General features: G+C 47.2%; 1 protein-coding gene across 2 annotated transcripts in view; it reads left to right on the top strand.

Moving 5' to 3' along the window:
- The first annotated feature begins 857 nt into the window (after nt 1-857).
- CLPTM1 (CLPTM1 regulator of GABA type A receptor forward trafficking) overlaps nt 858-18987 on the top strand; it is a 40298-nt gene continuing 22168 nt past the window's right edge. The window contains exons 1-3 of one of the 2 annotated variants that reach the window (XM_039509671.1): nt 858-998; nt 2008-2123; nt 14282-14405. In XM_039509671.1, the coding sequence (XP_039365605.1) occupies nt 948-998; nt 2008-2123; nt 14282-14405 (291 nt within the window). In that variant the 5' untranslated portion in view covers nt 858-947. The remainder of the gene's footprint in view (nt 999-2007; nt 2124-14281; nt 14406-18987) is intronic. The other variant, XM_039509672.1, reaches the window with a different exon arrangement.

The raw sequence follows: 18987 nt of genomic DNA, 5'->3' as shown, positions 1-18987 counted from the left end.
TTCATGCTTGCTTATGTAAATCATGGTGACAATCAGTGATTTAAATGGCCTTGATTTAAAACAATGTAACCTGTTTACCTAAGGTCCTTACCTGACCCACAGCACTGTAATATGAGCACCTCTGCATAGAGCCTCAAAACCCCATTGTGAGATAGGGAAGTGCTATATCCACAGTGTGGGGATGGGGACCCAAGGTGCAGAGACTGAACAGCCCGCTCTGAATTGAGCATCCAGCATTAGGGGCCCCACACTTCAGGTTTTAGCTGTAGCAGCAGAGAAACATTTAATGTCACATAAAATAAGAGATTAAAACTATCGCCTCCCCCACCTCACCACTAGTTCAGCTCCCCACTCTAACCCCAACCCTCCCCCTCCTGCCCCATTATGCCTCCTTCGGCTCAGCTCCCCCACTAACTACGCTCCCCCAGCTCAGCTCCCCCTGGCTCAGCCCCCTCAGCTCCTCCACTACTCCCCCTCTGGCTCAGCTCCCCCACTAACTACGTGCCCCCAGCTCAGCTCCCCCTCAGCCCCAGCTCCCCCCACTACTCCCCATCTGGCTCAGCCCCCCACACTACTCCCCCTGGCTCAGCCCCCTCAGCTCCCCCACTACTCCCCATGGCTCAGCTCTTCCACTAACTACGTGCCCCCAGCTCAGCTCCCCCCACCCCACTACTCCCCCTCTGGCTCAGCTCCCCCCGCCTCAACTCCCTCCTGAGGCTCCACTATTCCCCCACCCCCTTCAGTTTCCCTCTCTGGCTCAGCCGCGCGCCCCTCAGCTCGGCTCCTCCCCCCCCATTACGTCACGGCCCCAGCTCAGACGCGCGCAGGAAGTGGGCGCGGCTCCTCCGCGAGCCACGGTCACATGACCAGATCATCATGTGATCTCCAAAGGGGGCGGGCCCGGGAGCAGCTTCTCGCGAGATCAACGCAAGTATCGGCGTAGCAAGATGGCGGCGCCGGAGACGGAGGCGGCGCTTCCTGGTTCCGGCTCGGAGCAGGTAGCGGCGCTGTGGCGTGTCGCCGGGCCCCTTGAGCCTCCCCTTCCTGGGCCGGTGTCGTTTCCCGGCCCCATAACCGCTCCCCACGGGTTCGGCTGCGCTCCCTGGGCCCTGCCGCCCCCTCCCTCGCCGGGCCGGGCGGCTCCGCTCCCACCTCATCCCGCCCCTTCCCGCAGGGCTCCGCTCTCCCCGGGCCCTGCCGCCCCTTCCCCCGCCGGGCCGGGCGGCTCCGCTCCCACCTCATCCCGCCCCTGCCCACTGGACTCCGCTCTCCCCGGGCTCGGCCCCCTCCCCCGCCGGGCCGGGCGGCTCCGCTCCCACCTCATCCCGCCCCTGGGCTCCGCTCTCCCCGGGCCCTGCCGCCCCTTCCCCCGCCGGGCCGGGCGGCTCCGCTCCCACCTCATCCCGCCCCTGCCCACTGGACTCTGCTCTCCCCGGGCTCGGCCCCCTCCCTGCGCCCTTCTGCCCCTTCCCGGGCCGGGGCGGCTCAGTTCCTACCTCATCCCGACTTTGCTTTCCCTGGGCTCGGCCCCCTTCCGCCCCCTCCCCCGCCGGGCTGGCCGTCTCAGCTCCTCGCTTCCTCCTTCCCCTGCCCTGGCCGGGCCACCCTTACCCTCACTCATCCCTAGGCCGGTCCCAGCTCAGCTCCCCACCTCCTCCCTTTCCCCCCATTCTCTGCTTCCTGAGCCCCTCAGTCCCCTTCCTCACCAGGCTGCCCCGACTCAGCTTCCAGCCTCCTGTCCTGCCCAGGTTCGTCTCGCTGGACTGCCCCATCCCTTCTGTTATGGCCCAGGTCCTTCAGTCCTGGGATCCAGGGGAGCCCCCCGTGTTGTTTCTAGACTGGGGCTCTGGGCTCCCCCAGCAGGCCTGGATGGGGGGTTGTCCTGCATAGCCAGCTGGGGGAACCACCTGGCACTGCCCAACATGTGGCCATTTCCCACCAGCAATACCAGATAACCTGCTGCCCTGTGCACTGCTTACCAGCCTGTATCTGCTCCTCTCTCCAAAGCAGGTAACGAGTAATGGAACTGTGGCGGGGGCCCCGACTGCAGAGACCCAGCAGCAGAACCAGCCCCAGCAACAAGCTCCCAATGCCTGGCAGGTCATCAAAGGAGTGTTGTTCAGGTGAGCCCTGGCTGATTCCCCAGCTGCCCTCTGCTCATCATGTATTAAAAACCTGATGTTAATTTCAATTTGGCCTCTGAGTCCCTTGCCCCTGGCTGTAGGTGCTCTGACCGTTATTACAAATACATTTAGTAACAAAACATCAACAGATCCCATCCTATATTAAAAACTGCCATTCAGCAAGGGAACATTGACAACTAAAAATTCCCGCTCCTCTGGTCTCTTGAGAAACCCCACAGCCTAGCCACTCCTACAAGAGCAAGACATGTTCTGGTCTGAGACAAAGCTATAAAGTTGGGGTCATCTGCATACTGACAGCACTTCACCCACAGTTCAATGCTTCACCCGCCAGCTCTGCCACCAGTCTCATATCACACAGAATGCTGCTGTCCCTCACATCCGAGATCTCTTGGGGTACCTATTGAGCATTGCCTAAAACTAATCTCTGGGGCTCCTCCAGGTGGGAGGGAGAAGAACAAAGCCACCTGAGCTCAGCTTTTTCACTCTACCATGCACTGCAGTTGAGAGACTAATGCCTCATCATCTAGTATTGGCACAGGCACCTCATCTGTATCCATTACTGAAAGGAGATAGCCATGTCTCTGTACATACCCAGGTCACAGCCCTGGTTGTCAGTGGGAAGTGCGAGGCAGTGAGCTACTTCAGAATGTCTCATCACAGCTTCTCCATTGTCATAACCAAAAATGGAAATGTAGGTATTAGTTAGTCTCTCCAGTGACGATCAGCATCAAGTGAGAGCTTTTGAGCAGAGTCTGAAGAGATGCCTCCACTAGAGCAGTGAGCATCGTGCCCTTCTCTAAGTAGATGTTAATGTTCTCAACTAGCCTTCAGCAGCACTGAAGGAGGAGATAAAGTATGAGTTGAGTAGAGTGTTGTCCCAGGACATCCAGAATCTGAGTGAACAATGCTGGTCAAAATGTGACTGAAGAGAGCCAAGTGTCTATTTCCTTCAGAGATTGTCCTGCTTCTATGGCTGCAGACAGTTCAAGCTAAATCCGCTCAGTTTTCTTGGGAACAGGAAGGCTTCACAGCAGCCAGTGTGTGGAAAGAATGTGGATTAATCAGGTTAATTGTTAACCTGAAAGAAATTGTTGCTGGAGGTTTTGCAGATGTGGTAGAGTCAAAAGAATTTCTTTAACATTTGCATGGCCACAGTGACAGAATATTTAAAAAAAAAAAATTGACATACGTGATCAGCTTCAGATGAGATTTCTACCACTGGTGCTGGTGGTGATGAGAGCAGTTTGTGTGTGAATTGAGAGTTGTGGGCTCTAATATTGTGAAGAGTCAGGAGCATTGGAAATACAGGGGGAAAATAAAATAAAAGTCCCATAGGAACTGAAATAGCTTAGGTTAAAGATTCCCATACAGCTTGGTGCTGTTTAGCTCCCAGCCCCCAGAGTTAGAACAAGTCTTTTACAGACTACATAAGCTTTCCAGGCTGGTGTAAGCCCCTGCCATGCTTCTAAGTTAACATCATTCATTCAAGACTGGAATAGTCCTCTATTTAAGACAGGTTCCCAGGCTAACAGTCTTCTTAAATTAAACTCCAAACTGGAGAGGCGATCCTGGCAATTACAGCCAGTAAAACCTAACTTCTGTACCAGGTAGATTGGTTGAAACTATAGTGAAGAACAGAATTATCAGACATACAGGTGAACATGCTTTGTTGGGGGAAGAGTCAATATGGCTTTTATAAATGGAAATCATGCCTCACCAATCTATTAGAATTCTTTGAGGGAGATCAACAAACATATTGACAAGGGGGATCCAGTGGATACAGTGTATTTAGACTTCCAGAAAGCCTTTGACAAGGGACCTCACCAAAGGTTCTTAGGCAAAGTAAGCAGTCATGGGATAAGAGGGATCCAATGGATCAGTAACTGGTTAAAAGATAGGAAGCAAAGGGTAGGAATAAATGGTCAGTTTTGAGAATGGAGACAGGTAAAAAGCAGTGTCCTGCAGGGTCTGTACAGTGACCAGTGCTCTTCAACATATTCATAAATGATCTGGAAAAAGGGGTAAACAGTGAGGTGGTAAAATTTGCAGATGATACAAAATTACTCAAAATACGTCAGTCCAAAGCAGACTGCGAAGAGTTACTAAGGGCTCTCACTAAACTGAATGACTGGGTAACAAAATGGCAGGTAAAATTAAATGTTAAGTACAAAGTAATGCACATTGGAAAATATAATCCCAACTATACATGCAAAATGATGGGATCTAAATTAGCTGTTACCATTCAAGAGAAAGATCTTGGAGATATTGTGGCTAGTTCTCTGAAAACATCTGCTCAATGTGCAGCTGCAGTCAAAAAAGCTAACAATGTTAGGAACTATTAGTAAAGGGATAGACAATAAAACAGAAAATATTATGCCTCTATATTAATCCATGGTCTGCCCATGTCTTGAATACTGTTTGCCGATCTGGTTGCCCCGTCACTAAAAAGAGATATTAGAGTTGAAAAAGATACAGAGATGGGCAACAAAAATGATTAGGGGCATGGAACAGCTTCCGTGTGAGGCGAGATTAAAAATACGCTGTCAATTAATTGCAGTTAACTGATGCGATTAACGCAAAAAAAGTAATTGCAATTAATCAGAGTTTTAATTGCACTGTTAATAGAATACCAGTTGAAATGTATTAACTATTTTTGGATGTTTTTCTACATTTTTCAAATATATTGATTTAAATTACAACACAGAATACAAAGTGTACAGTGCTCACTTTTTGTTTTTATTACAAATATTTGCACTGTAAAAATAAGATATAGTATTTTTCAATTCACCTCATACAAGTACCGTAATGCAATCTTTTTATTGTGAAAGTGCAACTTTAAAAGGTAGATTTTTGTTGTTGTTACATAACTGCACTCAAAAACAAAACAATGCAAACCTTTGCAGTGGTCCCCAACCTTTTTTGTCTGGCGGGCGCCAGACGACGAGCCACGGAGGACCGTGGCGGCGGACAAGCATCCGCCAAAATGCCGCTGACAAGCAGCGTCATCCAAAGGCATCGCCGCCGAAATGGCGCCGGCAACACCTCTGGATGACGCTCTTTGTCGGCGGCAAGCAGCGTCATCCAGAGGTGTCACTGCCGAAATGCCACCGAATTTTGGCGCCATGGCACCTGCGGGCACTGCTTGGGGACCCCTGCTTTAGAGCCTACAAGTCATAGAATCATAGAACTGGAAGGGACCTCGAGAGGTCATCTAATCCTGTCCCCTGCCCTCAAGACAGGACTAAGTATTATCTAGACCAGCGTTTCCCAAACTTTTTTGGCCACGAAACACTTCTTAGCCTGTTACAGAACGCTTATAATATTATTTTGTAGTCGTTTGGTTTTCAAATAAAAAATTGCGTTATTTATGCTCAAATATATTTTATTGTATAAAACAAAGCAAAAGTACAAATTTAAAATAACTTGAACTAACAATTTCTAACTGGAAAGCATGTATAAAGTAGTACAAAAATCAAGTGCAAGAGTCAAAATTAAAAAGTGTTCTATTTTAAAAAAAACTATTTTTATATATACACAAACACCAAACAAATTAGATTTTTACTAGGAAAATCTCTTTTTATAAACAAAAATACAAATTTGGCTTTAATGGGATTGGTGTTCCTGCGTTTTTTCTATCACAAATTCGCTTAATATTAGGAATAATGCTGGAAAGTTGAATCCTCATGTCAGGCGCAGCATCCAGTCTATTCCTATATTTGGTTTTTGTTGCAGTATAATACGAAAATCCCGTCTCACACAAATAAGTTGTAGCAAAAGGAAGGAGCACTCAAACTGCACGTTTAGCCACATTAGGGTACTCTTCTGTTAGGCTGCTCCAAAAATTATTCAGCGGGAGTTCCTTAAACTTTTGTTTCAAATCAGAAATTAAGTCAATTAGGCTTTCATAATCATGTGCAGTAAAGCTGACAGGTTTGGCTGTAATTACAAATGGATTTCCAACCCAAGCATTATCAGTAGTTGTAGGAAAATATTCTAATAAAGAGGTCTGCAAGTCACGTAAGTGCTGTAAAATGGGGCTGGAAACTTCTTCATGGACTGTAGAATTTATTTCAGTCAGAAATTCATGTACAGTAGGGAAGCAGTCAGTTATTCTCTTCTACAGAAGATGCCCAGAATTCCGGTTTCTTTTTTAATGATGAAATTTTATCCATTGTAGTAAAAATGGTCACATTCTTTCCTTTCAGCGACAGATTAATCTCATTTAATTTTGCAAAAATATCTGCAAGATACGCAAGTCTCATTAGCCATGAGGAATTTGTCACACAGTCATTAAATTTTCCTCCTGAATTATCTGAAGTGAAGAATACCAGTAGTTCACTGCGAAACTCAAAAAGCCTCACAAGCACTTTTCCTCTGGATAGCCACCTCACTTCTGTATGTAAAAGCAGCACTTTGTGCTGACTACCCATTTCCTCTCACAAAATTTTAAATAACCTTGATTGAAGTGGTCAAGATTTGACAAAATTGATAATTTGTACAGCTTCATCGACCACAATTTTCAGATATGCTGGTATATTTTTAACTGCAAGTGCTTGTCTGTGTAGAACACAATGGCTCTTAGTGCTTTCTGGTGCCACGCTTATGATTCGCGTTACAGCTCCCTTCATCTTCCCAATCATTGCCAGAGCCCCGTCAGTACATACATCAATACATTTCCCCAACTAATTTCATGCTTTCTGATAAAATCGTTGATGCAGTTGAATATTTCTTCTCTAGTTGTGTAGCTTTGCAGAGATTCACAGAAGAGCAGGTCCTCTTCAGTAATGTTACTAAATCTGCAAAACATCTGTTAGTCTATAAGGTGCCACAGGATTCTTTGCTGCTTTTACTAAATCTATATCGGACAGATACTAGTAGCACAGCAAGTCCTGAAACATCAGTGGAATCATCTAGCTGCAGTGAATACTCATGGCAAATTTTCAGTTGGCAAACTAGCTCCTTTTCTATATCATCAGCAAGATCTTTAATACGGTGTGCAACAGTATTATTTGACAACTGTACAGCATCAATTTTTTTTACCAGACTGCTCGCTCAACATGAACGTTGCAGTATCTTTCGCGCAAGGCTTGATAAGCATTTCTCCAATAGTGTGAGCTTCTCTGGCAAGCGCTATACGGTAACTTAGTCGATAAGATGCCTCTGTTGCACTTTTGTTGTCTGTTAGCAATTTTAATCATCGAAAGTTTACAATTTCCAAGTGAGTCACGCTTCCTCTTGAAAAAACTTATATCTTTGTCTTTGTATTCAGCATGCTTGGTTTCCAAATGCCTACAAAGTTTAGCAGGAGCCAATGAACTGTTTGCTAGTATTTTATGCACACGACGCACTGCGCATCAGGAACATCTTTATTTCCAACACACGTAAAACCGAAAGGCAAATAACTTTCATCATACTTTCGTTTTGGTCTTTTAACACCTGCTTCTTGTTTTTTGATATACTTCAGTGGAAATTCTTTCACCTTGGATAACTCACTAGTACTAACAGATTTTTCGGCAACAAAAGACTGTGATTGTTCATCCTCCCTTTAAAGTGTCACAATATTTTGCTCGTTTATTTCGGCCACAGTTGGAGTACCAGAAGAACTTGCTTTTTGTTTCAAAGTTCCTTCTTTTAGCCACAAATCCATGGTGATTAGATTTAGTAACAATATTTAGAAATACTGATTTTTGTCAAATTTTGTCACAAATATTTATATTGTTTCGAGCGAAGCTAGTTTAGTTGTGCTTATCATACACACAGTAAAGACCCACAGGTTTGAACGTGTTGAGTTAATGTTATATTCAGCATGGCGTAAAGAGAATGGTGTGTGCATACCACTGCAGTTCGCGCAGCCTTGAGCGGAAGGGGTACGACGTCACTAACTGAAACGTACCCAAAAGGGGTAGACGTGCCACATTCTCTTTACGCCATGATATTCAATACAAGATGTATCAATAACTGAAAAAGTTTTATGTTAAATTATAGTCATTCAAAAAGTTGTAAACTATGCTTCAAATATGCCAAATTTAAAATTAAAAAAAAAATTAGACCCTTTTTTCTAATTATGATTCTTTCACGGAACACTTATTCACATCGTGTGGAACACAGTTTGGGAAACACTGATCTGGACCATCCCTAACAGGTGTTTGTCCAACCTGCTCTTAAAAATCCCTAATTTTGGAGATTCCACAACTTTCCGGGGCAATTTATTACAATGCATAACCACCCTTGCTGCAGTTTAAGCCCATTGCTGCCTGTCCTATCCTCAGCAGTTAGGAACAACAATTTTTCTCCATCCTCGTAACAACCTTTTATGTACTTGAAAACTGTTATGTCCCCTCTGTCTTCTCTTCTCTAGACTAAACAAACCCAATTCTTTCCATCTTCCATCATAGGTCATGTTTTCTAGACCTTTAATATTTTTTGTTGCTCTTCTCTATACTTTCTCCAATTTGTCCACATCTTTCCTGAAATGTGTTGCCCAAATTTCGACATAATACTCCAGTTGAGGCCTAATCAGCGTGGAATAGAGCAGAAGAATTACTTCTCGTGTCTTGCTTACAATGCGTTACACTGACTCATATTTAGCTTGTGATCCATTATGACCCTCAGATCCCTTTCCGCAGTACTCCTTCCTAGGCAGTCATTTCCTGTCTTGTATGTATGCAACTGATTGTTCCTTCCTAAGTGGAGCACTTTGCATTTGTCCTTACTGAATTTCATCCTATTTACTTCAGACCCTTTCTTCAGTTTCTCCAGATCACTTTGAATTTTAATCCTATCCTCCAAAGCACTTGCAACCCCTCCCAGCTTGGTATCATCCACAAACTTTATAAGTGGACTCTATGCCATTATCTAACTAATTGATGAAGATATTGAACATATTGCCCACATGCTCAGGGTTTAACTGATCGCCATATTTGGGGTTGGGAAGGAATTTTCCTCCAGGGCAGATTGGCAGAGGCCCTGGAGGTTTTTTGCCTTCCTCTGCAGCACGGGGCAGGAGTCACTTGCTGGAGGATTCTCTGTAGCTTGAGGTCTTCAAACCACAATTTGAGGACTTCAGTAACTCAGACATAGGTTAGGGGTTTGTTATTGAAGTGGATGGGTGAGATTCTGTGGCCTGCATTGTGCAGGAGATCAGACTAGATGATCATAATGGTCCCTTCTGACCTTAAAGTCTGTGAGTCTGTGAGAACAGAACTGGATCCAGAACTGATCCCTACAGGACCCCACTCATTATGCCCTTCCAGCATGACTGTGAACCACTGATAACTATTCTCTGGGAACGATTTTCCAAGCAGTAATGCACCCACCTAATAGCAGCTCCATCTAGGTTGTATTACCCTAGTTTGTTTATGAGAAGGTCATGTGAGACAATATCAAAAGCCTTACTAAAGTCAAGATATACCACATCTAATGCTTCCTCCCCATCCACAAGGCTTGTTTCCCTGTCAAAGAAAGATATCCGGTTGGTTTGGCATGATTTCTTCTTGACAAATCCATGCTGACTGTTGTTTATCACCTTATTATCTTCTAAGTGTTTGCCAGTTGATTGCTTAATTATTTGCTCCATTATCTTTCCGGGTACAGAAATTAAGCTGACTGCTCTGTAATTCCTCGGGTTGTCCTTATTTCCCTTTTTATAAATGGGCACTATATTTTCCCTTTTCCAGTCTTCCGCAATGTCTCCCTTCTTCCATGACTTTTCAAAAATAGTTGCTAATGGCTCAGATATCTCCTCAGTCATCTCCTTGAGTATTCTAGGGTGCATTTCATCGGGCCCTGGTGATTTGAAAACTCCTAACTTGTCTAATTTTTGACTTGTTCTTTCCCTATTTTAGACTCTGATGCTACCTCATTTTCACCAGCATTCACTATGTTAGATGTCCAGTCGCCACCAACCTTCTTGGTGAACACTGAAACAAGTCATTAAGCACCTCTGCCATTTCCACATTTTCTGTACTGTTTCCACCCCTCCACCCCCACTGAGTAATGGGTCTAGTCTGTTCTTGATCTTCCTCTTGCTTCTAATGTATTTATAGAATGTTTTCCTTGTTTCCTTTTATGTCCCTAGCTAGTTTGAGCTCGTTTTGTGCCTTGGCTTTTCTAATTTTGTCCCTACACGCTTGTTATTTGTTTATATTCATCGTTTATAATTTGACCAAATTTCCACTTTTTGTAGGACTCTTTTTTGAGTTTTAGATCATTGAACATCTCCTGGTTTAAGCCAGTGTGGTCTCTTGCCATACTTTCAGTGTTTCCTACAGAGTGGGATAGTTTGCTCTTTTGCCCTTAATAATGTCTCTTTGAAAAACTGCCAACTGTCTTCAATTGTTTTTCCCCTTAGACTTGATGAGTCTTAGGCCATACTTACAGGATGGAGGATTCTATCCTGGGAAGCACTGACTCTGAAAAAGGTTTGGAGATTATGGAGGATCAGCTGCTATGAGCTCTTAGTATGACACTGTGTCCAGAAGAGCTAATGCAATCCTAGGATGCATAAACGGGAATCTTAAGTAGGGTAGAGGTTCTTTTATGTCTGTATTTGACACTGGTGACTGTTGCTGGAACCCTGTGTCCAGTTCTGTTGTCTGTAATTCAAAAAGGATGTTGATAAATCAGAGAGGGGTCAGAGAAGAGTCATGAGAATGATTCAAGGATTAGAATACGTCTTGTAATGAGACTCGAGCTGAATCTATTTAGCTTAATAAAGAGAGACTTGAGGGGCAATTTGATTCGTCTGTAAATACCTACATGGGGAACAAATATTTAATAATGGGCTCTTCAGTTTATCAGCGAAAGGTCTAATGTGATCCAATAACTGGAAGTTGAAGCTAGACAAATTCAGATTGGGCCAGTGAGAGTAATTAACCATTGGAACAATTTACCAAGGGTTGGAGATCTCCATCACTGACCATTTTAAAATCAGGATGTTTTTCTAAAAGCTCTGTTCTAGCAATGGTTTTGGGGCAGTTCTCTGGCCTGTGGTCAGACTGGATGATCACAATGGTACCTTCTGGCCTTGGAATCGATTAATCTTCCTGCCCCCAAAGAGGTTACAATCAAAGACAGACATGATACAACATGAAAGCGATGGGGAAGCATGAGGGACCAGTGAGACAATTCTGATCAGCAGGATGAGCTGTGGTCACAGCTGTTGTTTTTTGTCTTGTACACATTCTCTGTGCTTTGACTTGTCCTGCTAAAACCCACAGGCTTGAGGACCTGACTTGTTCTCCACCCTGCCCTCGATTCTCTGTATATCCAGCACATGGTAGCGTTGTGTTCCGCTCTGAGCCACCTTAAGGTGGCTATGACATGGCTATAGTGGGCAGCAGACTGAGGATCTCCACCAGAGGCGGCAGAATCCAAACTCCCCTGTGATTTCCACTGCCCACCACTTTCTAAGGAGCTCTCCCCCATCTGCCCCACCCCACCCCTTTTTTAGCCTCATAGGCCCTTCATGCCCCGGCCTTCCCTCTACAAAGCACCCAGCCTCGTCAAAATAACCCACCTCCCCATGCCACGTCCTCAAAAAGGAGGAATTTATTTTTTCCCTGACACCACCAGGATCATGTTCTTACTCTTTCATGGGCTGCTTTGACTCTCGGCTGCTTTGGCAAACTCTCATCGGGAGTGATCACAACTCAGCTTCCTGCCCGTGGGCCAGGAAAAAGATTCATTGAGCCAGGAGAGAGAACTAAATCTTCGGCCACTTTGCTTTCCTGAAAAATCCTGGGATTCGAACAAACCTATCTAGTCGCAGGGGTAGTAGAGTTGGAGGGTTGTTCCATGCATGGGCCAGGCTGGCATGTGGAACAGTAAGGGCTCTGAGGGTATGTCTACACTGCAATAAAAAACCCATGGCACATCCGTCACTGGCACATCAGCTGACTTAAGCTCAAGGGCTTGTGCTGCAGGACTATAGAACTCCAGAAGGGGAGAGGGTCTCAGAGCCCAGGCTCCAGCCTGTGTCTCTACACTATTTTTAGTCCCACAGCTTGAAACCATGAGCCTGAGCTCTGAGACTTGGTGGTGTGGGTTTTTTTTTAATCAGGGTGTAGGTGTACTCTGGGGCTTGCACTGTTTGCAGTGAGGGTGGGGACAGCAGGTGAGGTGAGAGTAGAGCAGAGGCCTAGAGGGGAAAGAGTGGAAGTTTACATTCAACAGAGCATACGTGGGAATTCAGTCCAGTGACTCGGAGGGGGCTGGTCAGATAAAGAATCAGAGGGGTAGCCGTGTTAGTCTGGTTCTGTAGAAGCAGCAAAGAATCCTGTGGCACCTTATAGACTAACAGATGTTTTGCAGCATGAGCTTTCGTGGGTCCACTGCTTGCATCCGAAGAAGTGGGTATTCACCCACGAAAGCTCATGCTGCAAAACATCTGTTAGTCTATAAGGTGCCACAGGATTCTTTGCTGCTTCTTCAGATAAAGAAGTTGAGCTTGGAATGTGGCACTCAGAATAGATGCGAGACGTGCAGGACACAAATTTCAGCACGCACCTTCAGTGCCTGAAATGTCCTGCCTCTCTTGGTTCTGTGTCATTAACACATTTTTAACAAGTTTTTTATGGCTAACTGCTCTAGAAAATAAATTCCTACCTGCGAAGTCTTCGGTGTAACTATTGGCTATGGCACTTAGTATTGTAACTGGCATACCTCTGCGGTACTGAACCTTGAAAGAATTGGAACTTTGAACTTTTCAATTTAAGGCAAATTAGCTTGCAGAAGGGCTGGCAGTAAGGACTTTCCACTTGGAAATGTGCAACACATAGTTAGCTGTTTCAGTGTTAAGTGTACAAAATCCATTGTAATATCTACTTGGCCTGCCCTCTCTTAGCTCAAAGGGCTGAATAGCGTTTGATAGGCTGTAGTTCAAAAGGAATTATCTTGGGGCAGTTCTCTGGCTTATGCTATACAGGAGGTCAGACTAGCTGATCGCAGTGGTCCCCTCTGGCCTTGGAATCTACTAGGTAGGGATTCAGTACTGCAGATTTCTGTGTGATTAGGGCTTCTCTCAGTCCCTGGTATCGCTATAGTTTATTTTCAAGCGTCAGCACAGCCTTCCATAGGTGCATTTAGGTTTGGGGTATTTAACTAAAAGCTGACTTCACTGCCAACTTCTGTGGTCTGTGTATCCCAGTAAATTCTCACTTACTCTATCGCCTTGCCCTGTCGAGCGGTGTGAGAATTCATTGGCTTTTTCATGGACTATTTGGCTGGCCGAAGAGGTTTGTTAATGCAGAGCTCAGGTTGCCTGGTGAATGCTGCCTTGTACCCTACCAGAATGTGGAGAAAAGCTAAACTTAAAACTTCTGAAAACCAGGAGCTACAAATGTAGCCCCTCGTTCAGGGTCTTGTCGGAAACGAGGCAACTACTGTTCTGCTTGTAAGTTGTTTGGCTGTGAATTTCCGTTGGTCTTCTCTTGAAGTGGGGGTGGCAGTGAAGAGGTTATGACTATAGGGCACCTGCGGGGGTGGGGCATATGGGAACCTCCTGCTGGGCACACCTTGCTCCTTCTCAGCTACCAACGCTGCCCAGCCTCTCCATGGTAGAGCTAGAAGGGCCAGAGGGAGGAGGGAAAGTGGTAGTAGAGGGGCTGTGAAGAGTACATCTACCAGCTAGAGACAGCAAGTGGGAGGAGAAACTTGGGACCTCATATTGGAGCCTAACATAAGGCTCCATGTTCTGCACACCCATATGAGGCTTGCAAAGGTGTGAAATGGCCCGTTCATCTCACTGGGTGTTCTCTCAGCTCTTTGAATCGATGGCACGTACTGAGCGTACTTGGTTTTCGTTTCCAGCACAGACCTAGTCAGTTTTTCATAGTGTTGCTCAGCAGGAGTCTGTAACCGTGAACTGGCACAGAATCAGTTTGCCTTGGCTGGGCCTCATGACCACAGGCTGTAAGTCTGAGAAAGCAACATGATTGAGAGAAACCAGTGAAAGCTTCTTCCTTACAGAGTTGGCTGGCCATCCAGCAAGCACAGTCCTCCTAACAGATCTGTCAGCACTTCAGTTGAAGGCTTGGGGTATGGGGCTTCTGGTATGTGATTAAGGGGGGCATTTGGCTGTGTCAGAAAGGATTGGGTAAAATCTCAGTGTTAATTCACTCCCCCTCTTTCTTCCATAGGATCTTTATCATCTGGGCCATCAGCAGTTGGTTCCGTCGTGGGCCGGCACCACAGGATCAGAGTAGCGCTGGCGGAGCACCCCGCGTTCCGAGCCGCAACCTTTTCCCTAAAGACACTTTAATGGTAATGGTGAAAGGAGCAGGCCTGTTAGCTGACCCAGGTTCTGAGTAGGGGTAGCCATTGCAACTGCATGGGTATCAGACAGTTGTTACGGCCAATCTCAGAGGTAAGGCAAATATGGCCTCTGGTCCAGGTGTCTGTATCATCCTGTCCTAGGAGGATAGTAATTAGTGCTTGGGGCAGCGCACTAAGACTAGAACTCTGGGAAATGAACCCTGCACTGCCACTGTGTGACCTGGCGTAAGTCATGTCACCTCAGTGCCCCTACTTGGAAAATAATACCATCTCCCAGGGGTGGGAAGACTGAATTAGTCAATGTACCTGACACAGGCCAAAATCTTCAAGATGCTCTAAAAGTGCAGTATGGGTCTCCGATGTTGCACAGAATTGCAGAATCCACCCTGTATCAGACGTCTTCCAGAATCTCAGCTTTCCTTTTAAAAAAAAAATAAAAAAAAAAATTCTTCTAGCCCTTGTGGGTGTGAAAATAACCTTGAAAAAGCGATTGATGCAATGGAGGGGAGAGGACTAATTCTGGGAAGGGGGACGTGGTAGGGGGAGTGTTTCTAGGAAGCGTTTGAGAGGAAAGGGCTGTTTTGGTGATGGGGGAGGGAGGGAGGTCATGCTTTGGTACATTTAACTTTATGCAGCTGATGAATTCCAAAGGCAAGGGCATTTTTTTCAGTGTATTCTGATTGGAGTGAACTCAGCTGAGTTATGTGGGCCTAGTTCCAGGTCCCACTGGGATTTTGCCATAAATAGAATCTAGGGGTGAGGAGTTCATTTCCCTTTCTTCTGCTCCCAAGGGCGTCTCCAGTTCCCAGCCTGCTACATAGTCACTGCCCCTCTCTCTCCATATTGGACTTCTCCTGGGGCAAGGGGCCTTTCCTGAGCAGCCTTGTTCCTTGGTGTGGAAGGTTGGCATAGAGGGAACCTAGCAACCCCTTCCTCTCCTGCATATAAACTAGCCCAGAAACCTTCCTGTCTCTCTTGGGCATGGCCAGGTGGGAGCTGCTGCAGCTACAGGGATCATCCCTGTGAGGGCAGGGCAGTTTGAGTATCAGTGCACCTGAGAGGTGGTCACGTAGCCAACAGGGCAAGCAGTGCAGCTGCTGCAGAGGGCTAGATGATGAGTTGAAAGGAGCAGCACTTGTAGGAATGCCAGGCAGCAGCTAGGGAGCGGGAAAACCCAGGCCTCGCTCTCAGATGAGGAATTGAAGTGATACTCCTGGGGACATTCTGTGCCAAAAAAATAAATAAATTCTGCACACACTATTTTAAAATTCTGCACATTTTAAATGTGGAGGCTCCAGCATGGCATTGGGGACCACAGTCCACTGGCTGCATGGAGGTGGGCGATCACTCTGCAGCTCCCCGCTGTGACATGGACTCATTGGTGAGGCTGCACCCGACCCTGATACAGCGCAAGGACCATGCCTGCCCCAGAAACACCCCAGAGCCCTGCCCCTCTGTGCCAGGTGCACCAGGTGTGGGCAGGCAGGCTCAGCTCGGCAGGATCCAAGCGTGGAGGGGCTTAGCCTGGGGGGATCCTGGTGCGGGTTGAGAGGGTTCTGAGTGGGGCAGTCTGGGTGCGAGCAGCTCAGTGGGAGATCTTGGTGCAAGGATAATGGGACTCTGCAGGGGGGTCCAGGTGAAGGTAGTTGGAGCTCAGTGAGGGTGAGGAGTCTGGGAGTGTGTGGAATAGAGCTCAGCAGGGGGGGTCTGGGTGTAAGGGGTTCAGTGGGTGGTCCAGATGCTGGGGGAGTGGGGCTCAGTGGAGTGGGGATCTAGGTGTGTAGGGGGGTGAGGCTCGGAGGGAGGGTCTAGGTATGAGGGAGGCTGGATGCAACGGGGTTGGATGATCCCTCCCCCTGCAGCTGACGAGCAGTGGGTGCAAAAAGGGTATTGGGGAGGTGTTTGCAGAGCTTCTTGAAGACTGGGAAGAAATCTGGGGGTGGGTCTGACCCAGTCCTGGAGGCTGTGCAGGGGAAGAGAAGGTCCCATCCTCCTCAGCCCAGCCGAGACTAGCAGCTGAGCCCAGCACAGGGTAGGAGCCACCAGTTGGGTCTTCCGCAGTCCTGCCCTCTGCTGGCTGTCCTGGGCACCCAAAACATACTGCAGGGGAGCGTTGCATGACCGCTCTTGTGGATTCCCTTTGCTTCCCTGTCAGAAAGCAAAGGGAATTCAAGTCCTTGCGGGACATGAATTCTGCACATGTGCAGTGGCGCAGAATTCCCCCAGGAGTAAAGTGGGAATGAGAAGAGACAGGTGGGGAAGAGTGAGAACAAGTGGGGATGAGGGAAATGAGTGAGAGGTTTAAAAGGGAGGAAAAATGGGAGCCAGTGGAAAAATCTTGTCCTGAGTGTGCAAGGGACACCCTGGTCCCCAAACCATGGTTTCCTGGCTAGTGGTTTTGAGCCCCGAAATAACTTCCTTCCATTAAGGGATAGGAGTCTGGAAGAGTTCTTTCCGATTCCCATCCATGGTGGGACGCAGAGAAGGATGTGGTAGGGAAACATTCTTCCCCCAGCAAATCAGCCAGATGCTGGTTAGGAGACTTGGGGGCTCGAGCTCTGAAGTTTGAGCAGCTTGAGGAGAAGGGAAGTGAAAATAGAATTCTGGGAAATGAGCCCTAACCTGCCACTGCCAGATTCCTGTGGCCTTTATTCGAGCAGCCCTGGAGCTGAAGTAGTGGCAGTTTGAAAGCTGGGCTAGCTCTTGCTGGGGAGCGGTGTCCTGCCTCTTTCCAGAGTACACTGGGTTTGGACATCACATGCTGAGCATGTCCAGCAAAGTTTGTAAAGCGTTCGCCCAGCTGACTTTGCTCCCTGTCAGCTCCGTGGTTGTCACGGATCGGAACTTCGCGAATCGGTCCGTGCCAACAGGCTCTGCTGTGGGGCTGGGACGCTGCAGGTTCACCGTTCTCTTCCGCTGACTGACCATGCATGTCACCTCGGTTTTGTGCAGCTGCACTCACGTCCTGCCCACACATCATCCCCCACCTCCCCCATTTTCACACTGGGTAACCAAAGCACCAAGAGGACTTGTCAAAAGTCACGTGGGAAACTTGTGGCAGACTAGTGTCAAGCTACAGTCTTTTGTCTCCCAGGCCTGTGCCTCTAACCATGGCCCTGAGTATTTGCCTCTCGCTGCAGAATTGGGCTCAGAATCTCAGCTCTCATTTCTTTTAAAAATGTATGTTTCTAGTTGTATAACCTTAAAACTGAGACAAGCAGAAACTGCTGCTGTGATGCCAGTGCAGGGCTGCAGAGAGACCACAAAATAGCTCTCAGGTGTGAATCCCCATTCACTCAGGACCCTATGGACTCCACGGTTCTGCACCTGCAAACTTAGCATGTTTCCAAGAGGTTGCGGAGTTGTTTTGCTGTGGGTTTTGCTGTGACCTGAGTGCTGATGTTTTGTCCTGTCTCCCTGCTCTGTTGGATCCTGTCTGCACCCACCTTTTGCTCTGCAGCATTCCCCACAAGTGGAGAGCTGGTTGGATTCCAGCATGTGTTCCCTGCACTGCTCCGTGGGACCAAGCTGTAGGGATCAGGTGCAAGAGTTGGGGGCTAGTTGGCAACAGGAAAGCTGGAAGTGCAGGTGGTGACCAGGGCTGTCTGGAGAATGGTGCAGCAGCTGAGACCCAGGGAGATGAGCCAGTGAAGCTGTCTCTGTTCCCTTCTGCCTGGAGGGAGGTGTTTGCCATGGGGGTTGTCCCAGTTTGACATTGAATATGTGGTGCCTTGCCCCTAACCCTCTGCTCCACGGTGCAGCTGAAGCAAAGTGCTCATTCATTGTCTCAGTTTTCTTAACTTTAAAAGGGACCTGATAACACTAGTGCACTTCCTGCTGTAGGTTGGCTCTTGCGTTTTGAAGTCTGTTGTTGGACAGTGTCATAAGCACGTAGATTTGCAGCAGTTCTTCTGCGTGGCACTGTGGCCTCAGAGCATAGATGGATTTGTCACATCACAGAACTTATTCCATGTTCTCTATCTTGGGCCTGGTCTACACTAGAATTTTACATCGGTGTGGCTATGTCTCTTGGGGATGTGAAAAATCCACACCCTGAGAGGCATAGCTATACCGACATGAGGCTGTGTCTACACTGGCACTCTCGTTGCTAAAACCTTTGCTGTTCGGGCTGTGAAAAAACACCCCAAAAGAACAAAAGTTTTAACAACAAAAAGAGCTGGTGTGGACAGCGCTACTCCCGATGATGAAGCTGCTGCCCCTCGTTGGGGGTGGTTTATTTTGTCACCAGGAGAGCACTCTCACGGTGATAAAGAACTGCCACACAGCGCATCTGACAACGGCGCGGCTGCAGCAGCACAGCTGTGCCATTGTAAGGTGTGCTGTGTAGACGTAGCCTAACCCCAGTGTAGACAGCGCCAGATTGATGGAAGAATTCTAGCCTAGATACCACCTCTTGGGGGAGGTGGATTACGTACACTGATGGGAGAATCCCTTCCGTCAGTGAAGGTAGCATCTACACTGAAGTGCTTTATGTAAAAGCCTTTAAGGCTTGTCTACTTAGGAAAGTGTTTGCAGTTGTACAGATTTAATTATATCTGTACAACTATAC

The sequence above is a fragment of the Mauremys reevesii genome, linkage group 22 (genome assembly GCF_016161935.1).
Source record: "Mauremys reevesii isolate NIE-2019 linkage group 22, ASM1616193v1, whole genome shotgun sequence".
NCBI classification, from domain to species: domain Eukaryota; kingdom Metazoa; phylum Chordata; order Testudines; family Geoemydidae; genus Mauremys; species Mauremys reevesii.
The sequence above is the reverse complement of the archived record's forward strand: the minus strand, read 5'-3'. Positions and strand labels throughout refer to the sequence as shown.